Genomic DNA, 18886 nt, shown 5'->3' with positions numbered 1-18886 from the left:
TTAGACCACTGTTGGAATATTGCATGCAATTCTGGTCTCCTTCCTATCGGAAAGATGCTGTGAAACTTGAAAGGGTTCAGAAAAGACTTACAAGGATGTTGCCAGGGTTGGAGGATTTGGGCTAAAAGGAGTGGCTGAACAGGCTGGGGCTGTTTTCCCTGGAGCGTCGGAGGCTGAGGGGTGACCTTATAGAGGTTTACAAAATTATGAGGGACATGGATAGGATAAATAGACAAAGTCTTTTCCCTGGGGTTGGGGAGTCCAGAACTAGAGGGCATAGGTTTAGGGTGAAAGGGGAAAGATATAAAAGAGACCTACGGGGCAACTTTTTCACGCAGAGGGTGGTATGTGTATGGAATGAGCTGCCAAAGGATGTGGTGGAGGCTGGTACAATTGCAACATTTAAGAGGCATTTGGATGGGTATATGAATAAGAAGGGTTTGGAGGGATATGGGATGGGTGCTGGCAGGTGGGACTAGATTGGGTTGGGATATCTGGTCGGCATGACGGGTTGGACCGAAGGGTCTGTTTCCATGCTGTACATCTCTATGACTCTATAACTTGTAAGTTAGCTTGTTGAGCTTGAAGGTTTGTTTTCAGTTGTTTCATCATCATACTAGGTAACATCATCAGTGAGAGTCTCTGGTAAAGCGCTGGTGGTATGTCCCGCCTCTCTATTTATAGATCTTGGTTTCTGAAGGTGGGTGATGTCATTTCCGGTTCTTTTCTTCAAGCGATGGTAGATAGTGTCCAAATTGATGTCTTTATTGGTGGAGTTCTGGTTAGAATGCCGTGCTTCTAAGATTTCTCATGCATGTCTTTGTTTTGCCTGTCCTAGGATGTGTGTGTTGTCCCAATCAAAGCGGTGTCCTTCTTTGTCTGTACTTATGGAAATTAGTGATAGTGGGTCATGTCTTTTGGTTGCCAGTTGGGGTTCATGTATCTTGATGGCACGTTTCTTAGCAGCAGGTGGCGATAGACCTGACCCCACCGCTATTAAACAGAATCTCATCCATTTTAACAGCACTTAAAAAATCAGGAGAATTAAACAGGACAAATTTTCAAAACATGAAACCAGATGGATCCAACACACCACACTTCTATGGTTTACCAAAAATATACAAACCAGGGGCCCCCTCAGACCCATTGTCTCCCTACCTTGTACACTAACTACAGACTAGCTAAAAATCTCCACCAAAAACTAAAAGACCCAATGAAGATTCACACTACTCCATTCACTCCACCCAAGAATTCCTGAACACCATCAAAGGCACCAAGATAGAAGAGGACGAAGTAATGGTCTCCTTTGATGCTACAGCCCTTTTCACATCAATTAACATTGACCTGGCCATAAAAACACTGGCATCACTACTAGGAAAACCAGGACCACAAATTTCATCAGCAAAGATAACATCCTCAAGCTAATGGACCCGTGCTTCACCACCCACTTCACATTCAATAACAAAACCTACAAACAAGTCAACGGAACACATATGGGATCACCAATATCAGGACTCATAGCGGAAACAGTAATGCAGAGACTTGAACAAGCTGTCCTCCCATCTGAGAAGAGGGCTGATTCTCCTGTTCCTTGGATGCTTCCTGACTTGCTGCGCTTTTCCAGCAACATATTTTCAGCTCTGCCCTCCCATCTTTCCAACCCAACTTTGGGTCTTCTACATAGATGACACTTTTGTCATCACTAAACAGAACAAATTAGAGGAAACCATCAACAATATAAAAGAAGAGGAGAACAACAAAAGACTCCCATTTCTAGACATGCCAGTTGAACATACAGTTAACAGAGAGCTTCAAACCAGTGTCTACAGAAAAACAACACACATGGACCAAATGCTTAACTTCAGAAGCAACCATCCCAACACCCACAAACGGAGTTGCATCAAGACATTATTTCAATGAGCTACATTACACTGCAGCACCCAAGAACTACAAAAAGCAGAAGAAAAATATTTTTACATTTTCAATAAAAATGGGTATCCAATAAACAAATTCCACCTGTTCCTCAGAAACAACCCCAATCAAGCAGACACAACACAACCAAAAATTGTAGCCGCATTACCTTACATCAAAGACATATCAGAAATGACTTCCAGGCTACTCAGACCAAGGTACCGCACAACTCTACCAACACACTTAAACAGCGACTAATGAACCTGAAGGATCCAATAAATACCACCAAATAAAAACGTTATTTTCAAGATACCATGCAAGAACTGTAAAAAAGCAATACATCAGACAAACTGGCAGGACACTTGTCACCAGCATACATGAACACCAACTGGCCACCAAAAAACATGACTCACTTTCACTGGTTTCTATACATACAGACAAAGAAGGACACCACTTTGACTGGGACAACACACACGCACATCCTAGAACAGGTGAAACAAAGACACGCACGACAATTCTTAGAGGCATGGCGTTCTAACCAGAATTCCATCAATAAACACATTGATTTAGACCCTATCAACCTTCTCTTGAAAAAAAGAACCGGAAATGACATTACCCACCTTAAGAAACCAAGACCTATATTTAGAAAGGTGGGACATAGTACCAACATTTCACCAGAGACTATCACTGATCATATTGTCTAGTATGGTGATGAAATGTCTGAAAACAAACCTTCAAGCTCAGCAAGCTAACTTACATACTTATACTTTACTTTGAGATAGTAAAAAAATAGGGCTAGCATTGGAATACAGAGTTTAAGTTGTCCAGAATGAAAATAAGAAGTGTCTTTAAAGTACGCAAGTTATATGTCATTTCCACTGAGTATGTGCATGCCAGGTTTCAGAACATGACGCCTCACTGCCTTCATGCACTGGCCTTGCCTCCAGAACTTGTTCCTCCAGCCAGCCCGTGCTCACTCTGCTGCAGCTCCAGATCCAGCCATGGTTCAGCTCCCAGCTCGGCCCATGCTCACTCTGCTCTCATTCCGGGTCCAGCAGTGACTCAATTCCCAGCTCAGCCCACGCTTGTTCTGCTCCTGCTCCTTGGTGGGTGGTGGGGGGAACAGAAAACTGCAGCCAAAGGAAAAAGAGGAAAGAAAGAGGAAAAAGACCTGGTGAGCAGAGGAGCTCCGGCTAGAGCGTCTTACTCTGTTGCCATCTTAACCAGAACTATAGTGTTTCACAATGGTTTATTAGATATGCATTCAGAGTGAAGAATGGTGTCTCTTAATAGTTTATCAGATGCACGCTTACAGTGAGAGATAATATCTCAGAGGTGTATTAGATACATATATTGTCGTGAAATTGTTTGACTCTCCATGTTTTATTAGATATATTCTTGCAATAAGTTGTAGTGTCCCTCAGAAGTTTCTTTGATGTATAGTCACATCAAGATATAGTCCTTAAATGACTTATTAGAGTTTCACAAGCAGTGATATACATTGCCTCTCAATGCTTTATTAGATAAATACTTGCAGTGTGATATAGTCTCTCAGATGTTTATTCGGTGGACACTCTCACTGAGATATCTGAAATACTTGTTCTTCTCTGTCAGCCAGGGCTCCCTGATTGGCCCAGATTAACAGCCCCAAGCAGGGAACTCATATTCTATGACGTCCACCTGGCTGACCTGATTACAATCATTACATCCCTTCCCCTCTGAGTCTAAAGACATAGGCTGTTTTTTTTTCTTTTGTAGCTCCTCCTGCAACGTTTCAGCACCAGGCCAGGTTCCTCCAATTCTGCCTCTGATATGACATACATTGCACAACACATCGTCTCCTGCCCCAGAGCAACTTGGAAGAATTTCATTCTCTTCTTTCAGCTGCAAAGGCATTGGGGCAGTGACATCCATCATATCCATCTTAGATTCTGAGATGTCTTCAATGCTTATTGGAAATGGAGAACCTACAGTTTTTGGAATAGTTGAAAAGCTGTCAATGAGCCAGGCATGTTTTGCATCTGTACCACTTGAGTGTTTGCAGCTTTCATATGGTCCACATGCTTGTTCAGGACTGTCACACATACCTCAATTTACATGTCACTGGACCTGACCTCATGTCAACCATGCTGACCCACACAGGGCCATTCCCATGGTTCCTACACCAAACTTCATCCGCTGGATAAACTGCCCTTCTTGCTTAGCTGAGTATTATGGCTGATAATGTGTTGCTGGAAAAGCGCAGCAGGTCAGGCAGCATCCAACGAGCAGGAGAATCGACGTTTCGGGCATAAGCCCTTCTTCAGGAATGAGGAAAGTATGTCCAGCAGGCTAAGATAAAAGGTAGGGAGGAGGGACTTGGGGCAGGGGCATTGGAAATGCGTTAGGTGGAAGGAGGTCAAGGTGAGGGTGATAGGCCGGAGTGGGGGTGGGGGCGGAGAGGTCAGGAAGAAGATTGCAGGTTAGGAAGGCGGTGCTGAGTTTGAGGGATTTGACTGAGACAAGGTGGGGGGAGGGGAAATGAGGAAACTGGAGAAATCTGAGTTCATCCCTTGTGGTTGGAGGGTTCCTAGGCGGAAGATGAGGCGCTCTTCCTCCAGCTGTCGTGTTGCTATGGTCTGGCGATGGAGGAGTCCAAGGACCTGCATGTCCTTGGTGGAGTGGGAGGGAGAGTTGAAGTGTTGAGCCACGGGGTGTCCCAGAGGTGTTCTCTGAAACGTTCCGCATGTAGGCGGCCTATCTCCCCAATATAGAGGAGGTCACATTGGGTGCAGCGGATGCAGTAAATGATGTGTATGGAGGTGCAGGTGAATTTGTGGCGGATATGGAAGTATCCCTTGGGGCCTTAGAGGGAAGTAAGGGGGGAGGTGTGGGCGCAAGTTTTGCATTTCTTGCGGTTGCAGGGAAGGTGCCGAGAGTGGAGGTTGGGTTGGTGGGGGGTGTGGACCTGACGAGGGAGTCACAGAGGGAGTGGTCTTTTCGGAACACTAATAGGGGAGGGGAGGGAAATATATCCCTGATGGTGGGGTCTGTTTGGAGGCGGCGGAAATGATGACGGATGATACGATGTATATGGAGGTTGGTGGGGTGGTAGGTGAGGACCAATGGGGTTCTGTCCTGGTGGCAATTGGAGGAACGGGGCTCAAGGGCGGAGGAGCAGGAAGTGGAGGAGATGCGGTGGAGGGCCTCGTCGATCACGTCTGGGGGGAAATTGCGGTCTTTGAAGAAGGAGGCCATCTGGGTTGTACGGTATTGGAACTGGTCCTCTTGGGAGCAGATGCGGCGGAGACGAAGGAATTGGGAATATGGTATGGCATTTTTACAGGGGGCAGGGTGGGAAGTGGTGTAGTCTAGGTAGCTGTGGGAGTCGGTTGGTTTATAGTAAATGTCCATGTTGATTCGGTCGCCCGAGATAGAAATGGAAAGGTCTAGGAAGGGGAGGGAGGAGTCTGAGACGGTCCAGGTAAATTTGAGGTCAGGGTCGAAGGTGTTGGTAAGGTGGAGGAACTGTTCAACCTCCTTATGGGAGCACGAGGCAGCGCCAATACAGTCATCAATGTAGCGGAGGAAAAGGTGGGGGGGGTGGTGCCAGTGTAGCTGCAGAAGATGGACTGTTCCACATATCCTACGAAGAGGCAGGCATAGCTGGGGCCCATGCGGGTGCCCATGGCTACTCCTTTGGTTTGGAGGGAGTGGGAGGATTGGAAAGAGTTGTTCAGGGTGAGGATCAGTTCAGTCAGTCGAAGAAGGGTGTCAGTGAAAGGGTACTGGTTGGTACGGCGGGAAAGGAAGAAGCGGTGGGCTTTGAGTCTTTCGTGATGGGGGATGGAGGTGTACAGGGACTGGATGTCCATGGTGAAGATAAGGCGTTGGGGACTGGGGAAGCGAAAATCATGGAGGAGGTGGAGGGCGGGGGTGGTGTCCCGAACGTAGGTGGGGAGTTCTTGGACTAAGGGGGACAGGACCGTGTCAAGGTATGCAGAGATGAGTTCGATGGGGCAGGAGCAGGCAGAGACAATGGGTCGGCCGGGGCAGTCAGGTTTGTGGATTTTGTGCAGGAGGTAGAAACGGGTGGTGCGGGGTTGTGGGACTATGAGGTTGGAGGCGGTGGATGGGAGATCACCTGAGGTGATGAGGTTATGGATGGTCTGGGAGATGATGGTTTGGTGGTGGGAGGTGGGGTCATGGTCAAAGGGGCAGTAGGAGGAGGTTTCCGCAAGCTGGCGTTTAGCCTCTGCAGTGTAAAGGTCGGTGCGCCAAACTACTACCGCACCTCCCTTGTCTGCCGGTTTGATAGTGAGGTTGTGGTTGGAGCGGAGGGAGTGGAGGGCTGTACGTTCTGAGGGTGAAAGGTTGGAGTGGGTGAGAGGGGTGGAGAGGTTCAGGTGGTTAATGTCGCAGCGGCAGTTGGCTATGAAGAGATCGAGGGCAGGTAAGAGGCCAGCACGGGATGTCAAGGTGGATGGGGTATGTTGGAGGCGGGAGAAGGGGTCGTCAGAGGGTGGGCGAGAATCCTGGTTGAAGAAGTAGGCACGGAGGCGAAAGTGGCGGAAGAATTGTTCGATGTCTCGCCGCGTGTTGAACTCGTTAATCCGAGAGCGTAGGGGAATGAAGGTGAGGATTCTGCTGAGGACTGATCTTTCATCCTCAGAGAGGGGTAGTTCTGGAGGCATGGTGAAAACACGGCAGGGCTGGGAGTTAGGACCTGGTGTGGGGCTGGAGCTGGGTGTGGGAGTGTGGACGGAGATTGGCGTGGGGGCGGGGTTAGGCGTACGGGCGGAGATTGGCGTGGGGGCGGGGTTAGGCGTGGTGACGGAGATCAGCATGGGGGCGGAGACGCATGTGGCGTGGTGGTTGTGCAGGTTAGTGATGTCACTGGGGGCAGAAGTGGCTGCGGCGATTCTATATTGGGGAGACAGGCCGCCTACTTGCGGAATGTTTCAGAGAACACCTCTGGAATACCCGGACCAACCAACCCAACCACCCCGTGGCTCAACACTTCAACTCCCCCTACCACTCCACCAAGGACATGCAGGTCCTTGGACTCCTCCATCGCCAGACCATAGCAACACGATGGCTGGAGGAAGAGCGCCTCATCTTCCGCCTAGGAACCCTCCAACCGCAAGAGATGAACTCAGATGTCTCCAGTTTCCTCATTTCCCCTCCCCCCACCTTGTCTCAGTCAAATCCCTCAAACTCAGCACCGCCTTCCTAACCTGCAATCTTCTTCCTGACCTCTCCGCCCCCACCCTCACTCCAGCCTATCACCCTCACCTTGACCTCCTTCCACCTATCGCTCCCCTCAAGGTTTAGGATGATTAGATTTAACCCAGTGTTGAGTCCTCTTCGCATTAGCATCTCTGCTGGAGCTCTCCTTGTAGTTGCATGAGTGATGGTCCGATAATCAAATAGGAATTGGGACAGTTTTGTGTCTAGTGAAGCTGTAGGCCGTTTCTTTAAGCCTTCCTTCAAAGTTTGGGCTGCACTTTCTGCCAGACCACTGGATGGTGGATGCTATGCAGCTGTTCTTATATCAATTATCATTCAGCTTTATGAAATTCTCAAATTGCTGGTAAGTGATGGCCCGTTACCTGTGACCAACACTTGCAGGAATCCATGTATTGCAAAAGATGTGTGTAGTTTTTCTATCTTCAACCCCATATTTGACAAATGACCTCAATGCACGTCCCACCATTTTGAATGTGCACCGACAGCAATTAAGAATCTTGAGCCTATGAAAGGACCTGCATACTCAACATACTGTCATCCAGGGTTTATTGGGCCATTCCCGTGGATGTGGGGGAGCTGCTGGCAGTAGTTTTTGTTCTTTTTGGCACTCTTGAAGTTTCCCCACCAACACAGCTATGTGTGCATGCAGTCCTGGCCACCAATCCTGGAAACCCCTGGATGATCCTGGTGGAGTTCAGCCAGTATCTAGCGCTGACCTTTTTTATGGACAATCACTGTTGCTCACCATTATAATGTGCTGTCCACTATTGTGATCTGGTCTCTCCAGGTTCCAAAAGGCTTCAATTTGGTTGTAACGGCCCTTTGGTTTCCCTCCATCACCACCAGCTGTTGCCAGAACCAGATCTTTCTCCGTCCAAAGTCTGATATTGTCAGCTGTGACCGGTGGTGTGTCCAGAAAATTTAAAACCATGGACAGACTCTTCCAGTGGCGGTTCCATATGTGGTGTATCTGCCAACACTACATGGCCATTCAGATAATATTCCAACTTGTAATTATAATCACTTACTACAGCCCTCTATGAGGTCTACTTAAAGAAGGTCTGACCTCTTTAAGTAGATCCCACAGGGATTTGTGGTCCATTATTATTACAAATTTAGATCTGCAAAGAACTTCCTGACTCAAAATATGACTCCCAAATCCTCTTTATCTAGATATATTTATGCTCTGCATTAACCAAAGTCCTGGATGCATACACTAGGGCGTTCCTCTCTATTGGGCCGCCTATGAGTTAATGCTGAAACATTAGGGGAGGAATCATTTTCACTGCCAGATCTCACTTGGGACCACAGTGTGCCAATACCTCTAAGGATGATAGCTGTTTCTTCACTTTCCTGAAAGCTATAACTTGGGAATGCAACCATTTTCAAGGCTAATATCCAGCTTTGCGAAGAGCAACCCCACTGCCAGCTTTGCATATAAGTCCTCTATGTGAGGAATTGGTTATTTATCCAGCTGTGAAAAGTGGTTTAAAATCCCCACAAAGGCAAATCAACCAATTAGGCTTCACAATTAGTACAAACAATTAGTGGTGCCCATTCCACAAACTGGGGACTGGTTTGATGATTCCTAAACATTCCACTCTTCTGATTTGCCACCCAGGTAAATAGTGCAGTGAAGAAGGCATATGGCGTACTGGCTTTTATTGGTAGAGGAATTGAGTTCCGGAGTCCTGAGGTCATGCTGCAGTTGTATAAGACTCTGGTGCGGCCGCATCTGGAATATTGTGTGCAGTTTTGGTCGCCATACTATAGGAAGGATGTGGAGGCACTGGAACGGGTGCAGAGGAAGTTTACCAGGATGTTGCCTGGTATGGTAGGAAAATCCTATGAGGAAAGGCTGAGGCACTTGGGGTTGTTTTCATTGGAGAAAAGAAGGTTTAGGGGTGATTTGATAGAGGTGTACAAGATGATTAGGGGGTTAGATAGGGTTGACAGTGAGAACCTTTTTCCACGTATGGAGTCAGCTATTACAAGGGGGCATAGCTTTAAATTAAGGGGGGGTAGATATAGGACTGATGTTAGGGGTAGGTTCTTCACTCAGCGAGTCGTAAGTTCATGGAATGCCCTGCCAGTAGCAGTAGTGGACTCTCCCTCTTTATGGGTATTTAAGCGGGCATTGGATAGGTATATGGAGGATAGTGGGTTAGTGTAGGTTAGGTGGGCTTTGATCGGTGCAACATCGAGGGCTGAAGGGCCTGTACTGCGCTGTATTCTTCTATGTTCTATGTTCTATGAATGACCATAAATCATAGAATCCTACAGTGTGCACAGACAGGCCATTTGACCGATCGAATCCACACTAACTCTCTGAAGAGCAACCCACCCAGTCCCTTGCTTTATCCCTGTAATACCACATTTCCATGGCCAATCCACCAAACCTGCACATCTTTGGACTGTGGGATGAAACCAAAGCACCCAAAGGAAACGCACACAGACAGTCACTTGAGGATGGAATCGAACCTGGATTCCTGACAGGCCTTGCAGAATCATGCAATTGTTTCCTGATCAACATGCAAGGTGATCTTGGCTCCTTTGATAATACCTAGACATTCCTGAAAAACATCCAGATGTTTAGTGAGGAATTCACTCAGGCAGCCATTTTCTAATCAAAAAATGTTGAGCTACTCTTAGTGGATCTTTCTCAACCAATTTTGCTACACCAAGCCTTTTACCTGAACCAGCTGCTTCTCATAAAGACCAGAACTGAATTTTGTTTGTAAAATTGAACTGAATTTAATTTGTAAAGGTTCCCCAGTAAAGGTTATCATTCTAGCCAAGGTCTTGTGTAAACTTTAGGGTTAGAGTCTGGTGCGAATTTTGTCAAAGACTGGTTCTGCAATTACTGAAATGGCTGCACCAGTATAGCACTCCATTAGAACTGGGTGACCATTTAACCAGACTTTTAATTTTATTCATTCTGATTTGAATGTTGCTAAACAATTTAACTGTTCCAAACCAGATGTAAGTGAACTTTCCAGGATGTGCACTCTCCTGAATACCATTCTATGAGTTCTCTTCCTCAGTTTAGGTCTGTGGAAATCTTTTGCTGTCTGAAATCCGCATACCAGCAGTAGGTACAATGCCTTGCTGGCCCAGATCCTGAAGAAAATTTTAACCATTTGGCCAAGGCTTGGCTTTGTTTTCAGGTTTTGCTGTGGGCTGACCTAGAGTCCTCCATTCAGGATATGGCCTGAGTGAGGCTCTGCAATTGTCTTCAGTCAAGTGGTGTTTCCCAAGCTCAGTCAGCCTGGTGAGTGTGTCCATCTCCATAAGAACACTCTGTAATTCATATACTCCCCTTGCCACATTTTCAAATGGTAAAGCCAGTTGTAGTGCCTGTTTGGCGTCCAGCTGGACTTCAGCGAGTATGTGCTTTGCATGGTTACATCATTAATGGTTAAACCATAGTTACATGCATCTGCCAGTCATCTTAACTTAGTCAAAATTCCTGATACAGTTTCCCAGATTCTCAAATTGCTGAGTAAAACTGATAGTGTCTCAGAATTGGAGGAGGTTTGCGGTCATATTATTCCTGAACTAAATCCATCAACTCTTGAAAGGTTTTAGTATCACATGCCTCAGGGAATCTAAGCCTCCTAATAATCAAAAAAGCTGCAAATCAACAAGCTGTCAGAAGAATTACTTGTTGTTTTTCATAAATGTCATTTACCCGGAAAAAGTAATGCATTCTTACCACATACTGGACCCAGGCTTCAATGGCAGGATCGAACATGTCAAGCTTCCTAAATAATAGAATGATGCTAGAAAAGCTTACCCCCAACTCAAAGACGACTGGGTGCATTTCTTCAGGGGTATGCTTTTCTCTTGTCGCTACTGTTATTGCTTCACAGAGGCCAGTATTCCGTTGCCAAGTCACCCTTCATTTACATGAGGAAAGTCCTTGACACTGATCCTGGTCCCTCAAAACCAGCTCTCAAAGTGAACAGGATGTCTGACACTCCTGTTCTTAGCTGACTTGATTTGTTTGGATTTGATTTGAATGTGTACAAGTACACTGATATGCTTTGTTTGTGAGCAGTACAGGCAGATCATTGTCAGCAAGGATATACAGATCAGAGGGTGAGAAAAACATTTGGACAGCGTAAGGCATACAGGTTCCACCGCACAGGACGTGTGCTGGGCAATATCAACATTAAGGAGGAGAAAGTGAGGATTGCAGACGCTGGAGCTTTATCAGAGTCCAGAGTGTGTTGATGGGAAAGCATTGCAGGTCAGGCAGCATCCGAGGAGCAGGAGAATCGACTTTTCAGGCATAAGCTCTTCATCAGGAATGAGGCTCATGGGCCGGAAGGTGGTGCTGGGGGGAGGGTAGCTGAGAAAGTGATAGATGGATGAAGGTGAGGGAGAAGTGAGGGGGTGTGTGGCATGATGGACAGGTCCTGAGGGCACTGCCATGTTGGAGGCTTGGGACTGGGATAATGTGGGGGAGAGGGAATGAGAAAGCTGTTGAAATCCACATTTATCCCGTGTGGTTGCAGGGTCCCAAGGTGGAATATGACACGTTCTTCCTCCAGGCATCGGGTAGTAACAGTTTGGCAGTGGAGGAGGCCCAGCACCTGCATGTCCTTGATGGAATGGGAAGGGGAGTTGAAGTGTTTAGCCACGGGGTGGTGGGGTTGGTGGGTGTGGGTGTCCCAGAGATATTCTCTGAAGGGAAATACACAAATGATATGTGGAGATTGTTCAAGGAACAGCTGATGGGTGTCCTTGATAAGTATGTACCAGTCAGGCAGGGAGTAAAGGGTCTAGTGAGGGAGCCGTGGTTTAATAAGGAATTGGAATCCCTTGTGAAAGGGAAGAGGGCGGCCTATGTAAAGATGAGGCGTGAAGGTTCAGTTGGGGCGATTGAGAGTTATAAGGTAGCCAGGAAGGATCTAAAGAGAGAGCTAAGAGCTGAGAAGGGGACATGAAAAGTCCTTGGTTGGTAGGATTAGGGAAAACCCAAAGGCTTTCTATAGGTATGTCAGGAATAAAAGGATGACTAGGGTAGGTATCGGTCCAGTCAAGGATAGTAGTGGGAAGTTGTACGTGGAGGTGGAGGAGATTGGTGAGACACTAAATCAATACTTTTCGTCAGTATTCACTCAGGAACAGGGCACTGTTGCTTATGTGAATATTGAGTCACAAGTGATTAGAATGGATGGCCTTGAGGTACGTAGGGAAGAGGTCTGGGCAATACTGGAAAGGGTGAAAATAGATAAGTCCCCTGGGCCTGATGGCGTTTATCCTAGGATCCTCTCGGAAGCTAGGGAGGAGATAGCGGAGCCATTGGCCTTGATTTTTATGTCGTTGTTGTCTACGGGAATAGTGCCAGAAGATTGGAGGATAGCGAATGTGGTCCCCTTGTTCAAGAAGGGGAGCAGGGACAGCCCTAGTAACTATAGGCCAGTGAGTCTCACTTCTGTTGTGGGCAAAGTCTTAGAGAGAATTGTAAGGGATAGGATTTATGAACATCTGGATAGGAATAATGTGATCAAGGATAGTCAACACGGTTTTGTGAAGGGCAGGTCGTGCCTCACAAACCTTATTGAGTTCTTTGAGAAGGTGACCAAGGAAGTGGACGAGGGTAAAGTAGTAGATGTGGTGTATATGGATTTTAGCAAGGCGTTCGATAAGGTACCCCATGGCAGGCTAATGCAAAAACTACGGAGGTATGGCATTGAGGGTGAGTTGGAGGTTTGGATTAGGAATTGGCTGGCTGGAAGAAGACAGAGGGTAGTAGTTGATGGTATAGGTTCATCTTGGAGTGCAATTACTAGCAGTGTTCCACAAGGATCTGTTTTGGGACCATTGCTGTTTGTCATTTTTATAAATGACCTGGAGGAGGGGCTTGAAGGTTGGGTGAGCAAGTTTGCAGATGACACGAAAGTCGGTGGAGTTGTGGACAGCGAAGAAGGATGTGGCAGGTTACAGCGGGATATAGATAAGTTGCTGAGCTGGGCAGAAAGGTGGCAAATGGAATTCAATGTAGCTAAGTGTGAAGTCATTCACTTTGGTAGGAGTAACAAGAAGATGGATTATTGAGCTAATGGTAGGCTACTTGACAGTGTGGATGAGCAGAGGGATCTTGGTGTCCATGTACACAGATCTTTGAAAGTTGCCACCCAGGTAAATAGTGCTGTGAAGAAGGCGTATGGTGTACTGGGCTTTATTGGTAGAGGAATTGAGTTCCGGAGTCCTGAGGTCTTGTTGCAGTTGTATAAGACTCTGGTGAGGCCTCATCTGGAGTATTGTGTGCAGTTTTGGTTGCCATACTATAGGAAGGATGTGGAGGCACTGGAACGGGTGCAGAGGAGGTTTCCCAGGATGTTGCCTGGTATGGGAGGAAGATTGTATGAGGAAAGGCTGAGGCACTTGGGGCTTTTCTCATTGGAGAAAAGGAGGTTTAGGGGAGATTTGGTAGAGGTGTACAAGATGATTAGGGGTTTAGATAGGGTTGACAGTGAGAACCTTTTTCCGCGTATGGAGTCAGCTGTTACTAGGGGACACAGCTTTAAATTAAGGGGTGGTAGGTATAGGACAGATGTTAGGGTAAATTCTTTACTCAGCGAGTCGTGAGTTCATGGAATGCCCTGTCAGTAGCAGTGGTGGACTCTCCCTCTTTAGGGTCATTTAAGCGGGCATTGGACAAGCATATGGAGGTTATTGGGCTAGTGTAGGTTAGGTAGGCGTCGGTCGGTGCAACATCGAGGGCCGAAGGGCCTGTACTGCGCTGTATTTGTCTATGTTCTATAATCATCGGCAAGAAGGCTTCCTGTCTCCCTGATGTAGAGGAGACCACACCGGATGCGATGGATGCAGTAAATGACATTGGTAAGGGCACAGGTAAATTTCTGATGGATGTGGAAGGATCCCTTGGGCCTTGGATGGAGGTGAATGGTGTGGTGTAGGTGCAGGCTTTGCACTTCCTGCGGTGGCAGGGTAAGATTCCAGGAGTGGGGTGTGGGCTAATGGGGGTGGGGGGGGGGGGGGCGTGGACTTGATGAGGGAGTTGCAGAGGGAATGGTTTCTCTGGAAGGCTGATAGGGGTAGGGAGGGGATATATCTTTGGTGGTGGGGTCTGTTTGGAGGTGGCGGAAGTGGCGGAGGATGATGCGATGTATGTGGAGGTTGGTGGGGTGGAGGGTGAGGACCAGGACGGGGGTGGGGGTGGTGGCTTCTGTACTTGTTGTGTTGGGAGGTGCGGGGTTCAAGGGCAGCGGTGTATGAAGTGGAGGAGATGCGCTGGAGGACATCATCAACTATGTGGGAAAGGAAGTTGCGATCATGGAAGAAAGAAACCATCCAGGATTTTCTGAGGTGGAATTGGTCATCCTGGGAACAGATGCAGCGGAGACAGAGGAATTTGGAATAGGTGATGGTGTTTTTACAGGAGGTAAGGTGGGAGGAGGTATAGCCTAGGTAGCTGTGGGAGTCAGTGTGCTTGTAGTAGATGTCTTGTAGTAGTAATATCAGCAATAACATGATAAGCATTATTTGAAGTTAGAGAGTCTATTCATCAGTCTAATAAAGCAGAGAAGAAACTGTTCTTGAACCTGCTGGTGCATGTGTTCAAGCTTCTGTATCTTGTGTCTGACAGAAGAGAATATAGGAGAGCATTACCGTGGGGATGGGTCTTTGATGATGTTGGCAGAATTCCTGTTGCAACAGGACATGTACATAGAGTCCATAAATTGGTTTCCATGATGGCTTGGGCCTGTCACACAAATTCTTATGGTCCTGGGCAGAGCAGTGGCTGTACCAGACCATTATACAGCCAGACAGTCTGCTTTCTGTAATGTATCTGTAAAAGTTAATGAGGGTCCTTATGAACATGCCAAATGTCCTGAACCACCTAAGGAAGAAGAGGGGTTGTTGTTCCTTCTTGACCTTCGCATCAGTGTGAGAATTCCAGGTCAGGTTGTCAGTTATCATCACTCCAAGGAACTTGATGCTCTCAATCCTCTCAACCTCCACTCTATTGGTGTAGATGGGAGAATGTTCTCCTCCTTTCTTTCTGACATCAATAATCAGTTCTTTAGTTTTACTGACATTGGCAGAGAGGTTATTATCATAGCACCATATCACCAAGGCCTCTATCTCCTTCCTGTATTCTGATCAACATCTCTTGGTGCTCAGACATGGTGACCCTGGTCAGCCATTGCTTCACAGACCTGGAATACCTCAAAGTAAAATGCCATCTCTACTACCTGCCATGCTAGTTCACATCCACCATCCTGACAGAAGTCTACATACCACCCTATGCAGATGTGAAGAATGTCCTGGATGAAATTTACACTGCCACAAACACTCTGGCCTTATTCATCATGGCTGGCCAATTCAACCAAGTCAACTCAAGTGTTTGCTGTCAAAGTACCACCAAACATCTCCTGCCCCACAATAAGATCGAACATCCTAGACCACTGCTACACAACTGTGAAAGACTATGTTAGCCAGGACTCCCTGATTGGACCAGATTAACTGTTCCAATCAGGGACTTCATATTTTATGGGGTCCACTTGGCTGACCTCAGCACAATTGGTACAGCCCATATTAGATATACACACACAATGAGATATAGTCCATCAGGTGTTTTTTTTATTTAGTCACTATAAGGTGTAGTGTCCTCAGAGGTTTATTAGATGCACATTGGCTATGAGATTTAGTCCTTCAGTGCTTTAATAGCTACAGACTCACAGTTAGATATAGTCCCTCAGTGGTTTATTAGATCCGCACTCGCTGTGAGATCCAGTGTTGCTCATTGATTTGTCAAATATACACTTGCACTGAGATATTGTCCCTCAGTGGCTTAAAAATTTCCAGTATAACATCGAATATTCCTTATCAGGAATGGACCATAACTGCTCCTCAGTTTCTGTTTGGTTTCACTCTTGGCAGAACTGTAAATATAAAACTAAATATAAGATAGCCAATATTGAAGAAAATAGAAAATTCAAGGAAAATATCTATATACAGAGAGTAATAAAAATGTGAAACTCCCTTCCACTTTGTATGTGTGATGCAAATGATGTAGTGACAAGGGGAAGCAATAAACAAGAGTTTTAATTATTGGAAACCACTTAAAAACCCAGTAAAAACCACTTAACCTGTTTTTGTGTAGTAAGTTCGATGTAATTTGTATGTTTATGCCACCAAATGAAATAAAAGATTTTGTACAAGAGTTTTTCTCATACAAAATGCAGCTCTTTCACTAAGATGGCTATATTTATTGAGTGACTTGACATCTCTAAGACTGAGGAAGAGTTGAGGTCAGGGTTTTGTGATATGCTGTTGAGTAAAGTGGGTAAAGGGAGTTGAGGTACAATTCAACAACCAGTTGAAACTATGGAAGGAACTTGAGGGGCTGAATGGTCTCCACCCGTACTTGTGGACCTTGCTAAAAGCAGTCATGCCTAGATTTTGAGTGAGGATAGGTTGGGGTTGGCCTGCAGTTCACCAACAAGTTGAGTATGCACTTGTTCTCTGGGACTCTGATGAAAGACACTTGAGTGAGCAGCAGACCTCAGAAAATCTCAACACCTCATGGAGACAATGAAGAAGAAAGATTGAACTGTCCATGTAAATAGCAGTGATTCAAATCACAGGCATACTTTTTGCATCATGAGGTCAACTCAAACCAACCCGAGGACAATTCTTAGAAAAGGGACGGAAACAATATAATTTCATTAATAGTTGAGTTATAGATTTGCAAATTTGAAATTTGAGACATGCTTATAAATGCTGGGAATTTACTGGTGTAGTTTCCTTTGTAAGTTTGCTTTCCTTCCTGTCCCCAAAGAAATTCTGAGGCTCTTTAAAATTCAATGTTTCTTTGAATACTTCCTCATGACTGGTTTAAACTTCTTTCCACAATACCAACTATTTCTGTAACATCTTGTCTTCATTGAATATTGAGGTGTCTTAATTTTTCTGTTTGGACAGGGAGATCCAGGAATACTGGGAGATAGAGGTCCTCAGGGTGAAAGAGGAAGACCAGGTTATCCAGGACCTCGGGGAGAGAAAGGAATAATTGGGCCGTCTGGACCAATTGGGCCAATCGGAAAAGAGGGACCTCCAGGACTTCATGGGCCCCCAGGTGTTCCGGTAAGAGTAGTATCACATAAATAAGTTGCCATGTCAATTACGCAATATCTTCAAATCAAACCTCTTTGCATATCCACAAGTCGAATGACATCATTTTTTTAAGTGGGGCATGAGTGTCACTGGCTGGCCACACGTTTAATGCCCATCCCTGGTTTTCCTTGAAAAGGTGGTGGTGAGTTCCTTTTTGAACCACTGTAGTATGTCCATAATATCCTCAAGGAGGTCATTCCAGGAATTTGATCCAGCAGCAGTGATAGAACAGTAATATATTTCCAAGGCAGGATGATGATTGGCTTGAAGGAGACCTTGCAAGTAGTATTGTTCCCATGTATCTGCTGCCCTTATCCTTCGAGGTGGAAATGGTCATGGTTTAGAAGGTCTGGTCCAATGAACTTTGCTGAATATCTGCAGCACATCCTGTAAATAGTACACACTGTTGTTATGAGTGTTGGTGGTGGAGGGAATGGATGCTTGTGGATATGGTGCCAATCGGTCTGCTTTGACTTTAATGGTGTTGAGTATTGTTGGAGCTGCACCCATGCAGGCAAGAAGTATTCCATCACACTTCTGATTTTGGTCTTGTAACAGATAGTAACTCATTAAATGTCAAGGAATGGTTGCCAAATTGTCTCTTATTGAAAATGGTCATTTTTTAGCATTTGTCTGGCCTGCATGTTACTTGCCACTTGTCAGCTCAAGTCTAGATATTGTCCAGATCGTGTTAGACTTGAACATAGACTTCCTCAGTTTCTGAAGAGTTGCAAATGGTGCTGAACTCTATGGTGGAGGGATGATCATTAATGAAGCAACTGAAGATGTTGGGTCTCGGACATTACCCTGCATGTGCCTAGATGAAGGATAGTGAGGGAAATGCGAAGTATAACACACTGCTCCTTAGTAGCATGTGAAGAAGAGCCACGCAAGGAAGAAGGAACAAAGGAGCTTCCAAAGCTACATTCATGGCACACAAAGATAATACATTGCACAGACACAATTACAATGGCTAAACAGTCTCACAGAACATACTGTTTGTGCTGTAAATTCCAATACCATTAAATGTAAAATGATTTGCCAAGATTTTCCAAAAGCCATATTAAACCTATGTGCTACTTTTCAAGGCAATATTTTAGTCTCACCAACAGCTCTCAAAGTTTGGAAGTTCATCCCTCCAACACATTTACAATCCAACCACATGTACAAGACTCATTGTTGGAAACAAGAAAAAGAGAATGGTGCAAAAGGAAGATCAATGAGCGTGCAGTTATCCCAACCCGAACCAGGACAAAGCACCAGAGTTCAAGATTTTCATGTAAACATACAGGCTTTTGGAAAGATTTTACGTTGTTGTGTCTAGCCTGGGTCCTACAATACTGCCCTCGATCTCTTCATCTCCAACTGCGGCCGTAACATTGACTGCCTCAACCCTGTCCAACCTTCTCACCCACTCAAACCTCTCACTCTCACAATGCACAGCCCTCCATTCCCTTCACTCTAACCCCAACCTCACTATCAAACCAGCAGACAAGTGGGGGTGGGGGGAAGGGGGGCAGGGGTTGCATAGTGGTAGTTTGTCACACTAAACTCTACACTGCTGAAGCCAGGTACCAACTCACGGACACCT

At 46.0% G+C, this 18886-nt stretch overlaps 1 protein-coding gene across 5 annotated transcripts in view; it reads left to right on the top strand.

Annotated features, from left to right (window-relative positions):
* LOC140463703 (uncharacterized) overlaps positions 1 to 18886 on the top strand; it is a 438200-nt gene that overhangs the window by 378019 nt on the left and 41295 nt on the right. For all 5 annotated transcript variants that reach the window (XM_072558071.1, XM_072558067.1, XM_072558062.1 and 2 more), the window contains one exon: positions 17104 to 17265. In XM_072558071.1, the coding sequence (XP_072414172.1) occupies positions 17104 to 17265 (162 nt within the window). The remainder of the gene's footprint in view (positions 1 to 17103; positions 17266 to 18886) is intronic.

Source organism: Chiloscyllium punctatum, chromosome 3, assembly GCF_047496795.1.
Source record: "Chiloscyllium punctatum isolate Juve2018m chromosome 3, sChiPun1.3, whole genome shotgun sequence".
NCBI lineage: Eukaryota > Metazoa > Chordata > Chondrichthyes > Orectolobiformes > Hemiscylliidae > Chiloscyllium > Chiloscyllium punctatum.
Note: the sequence above shows the minus strand (reverse complement) of the source record. Positions and strands in the feature narration are given on the sequence as shown.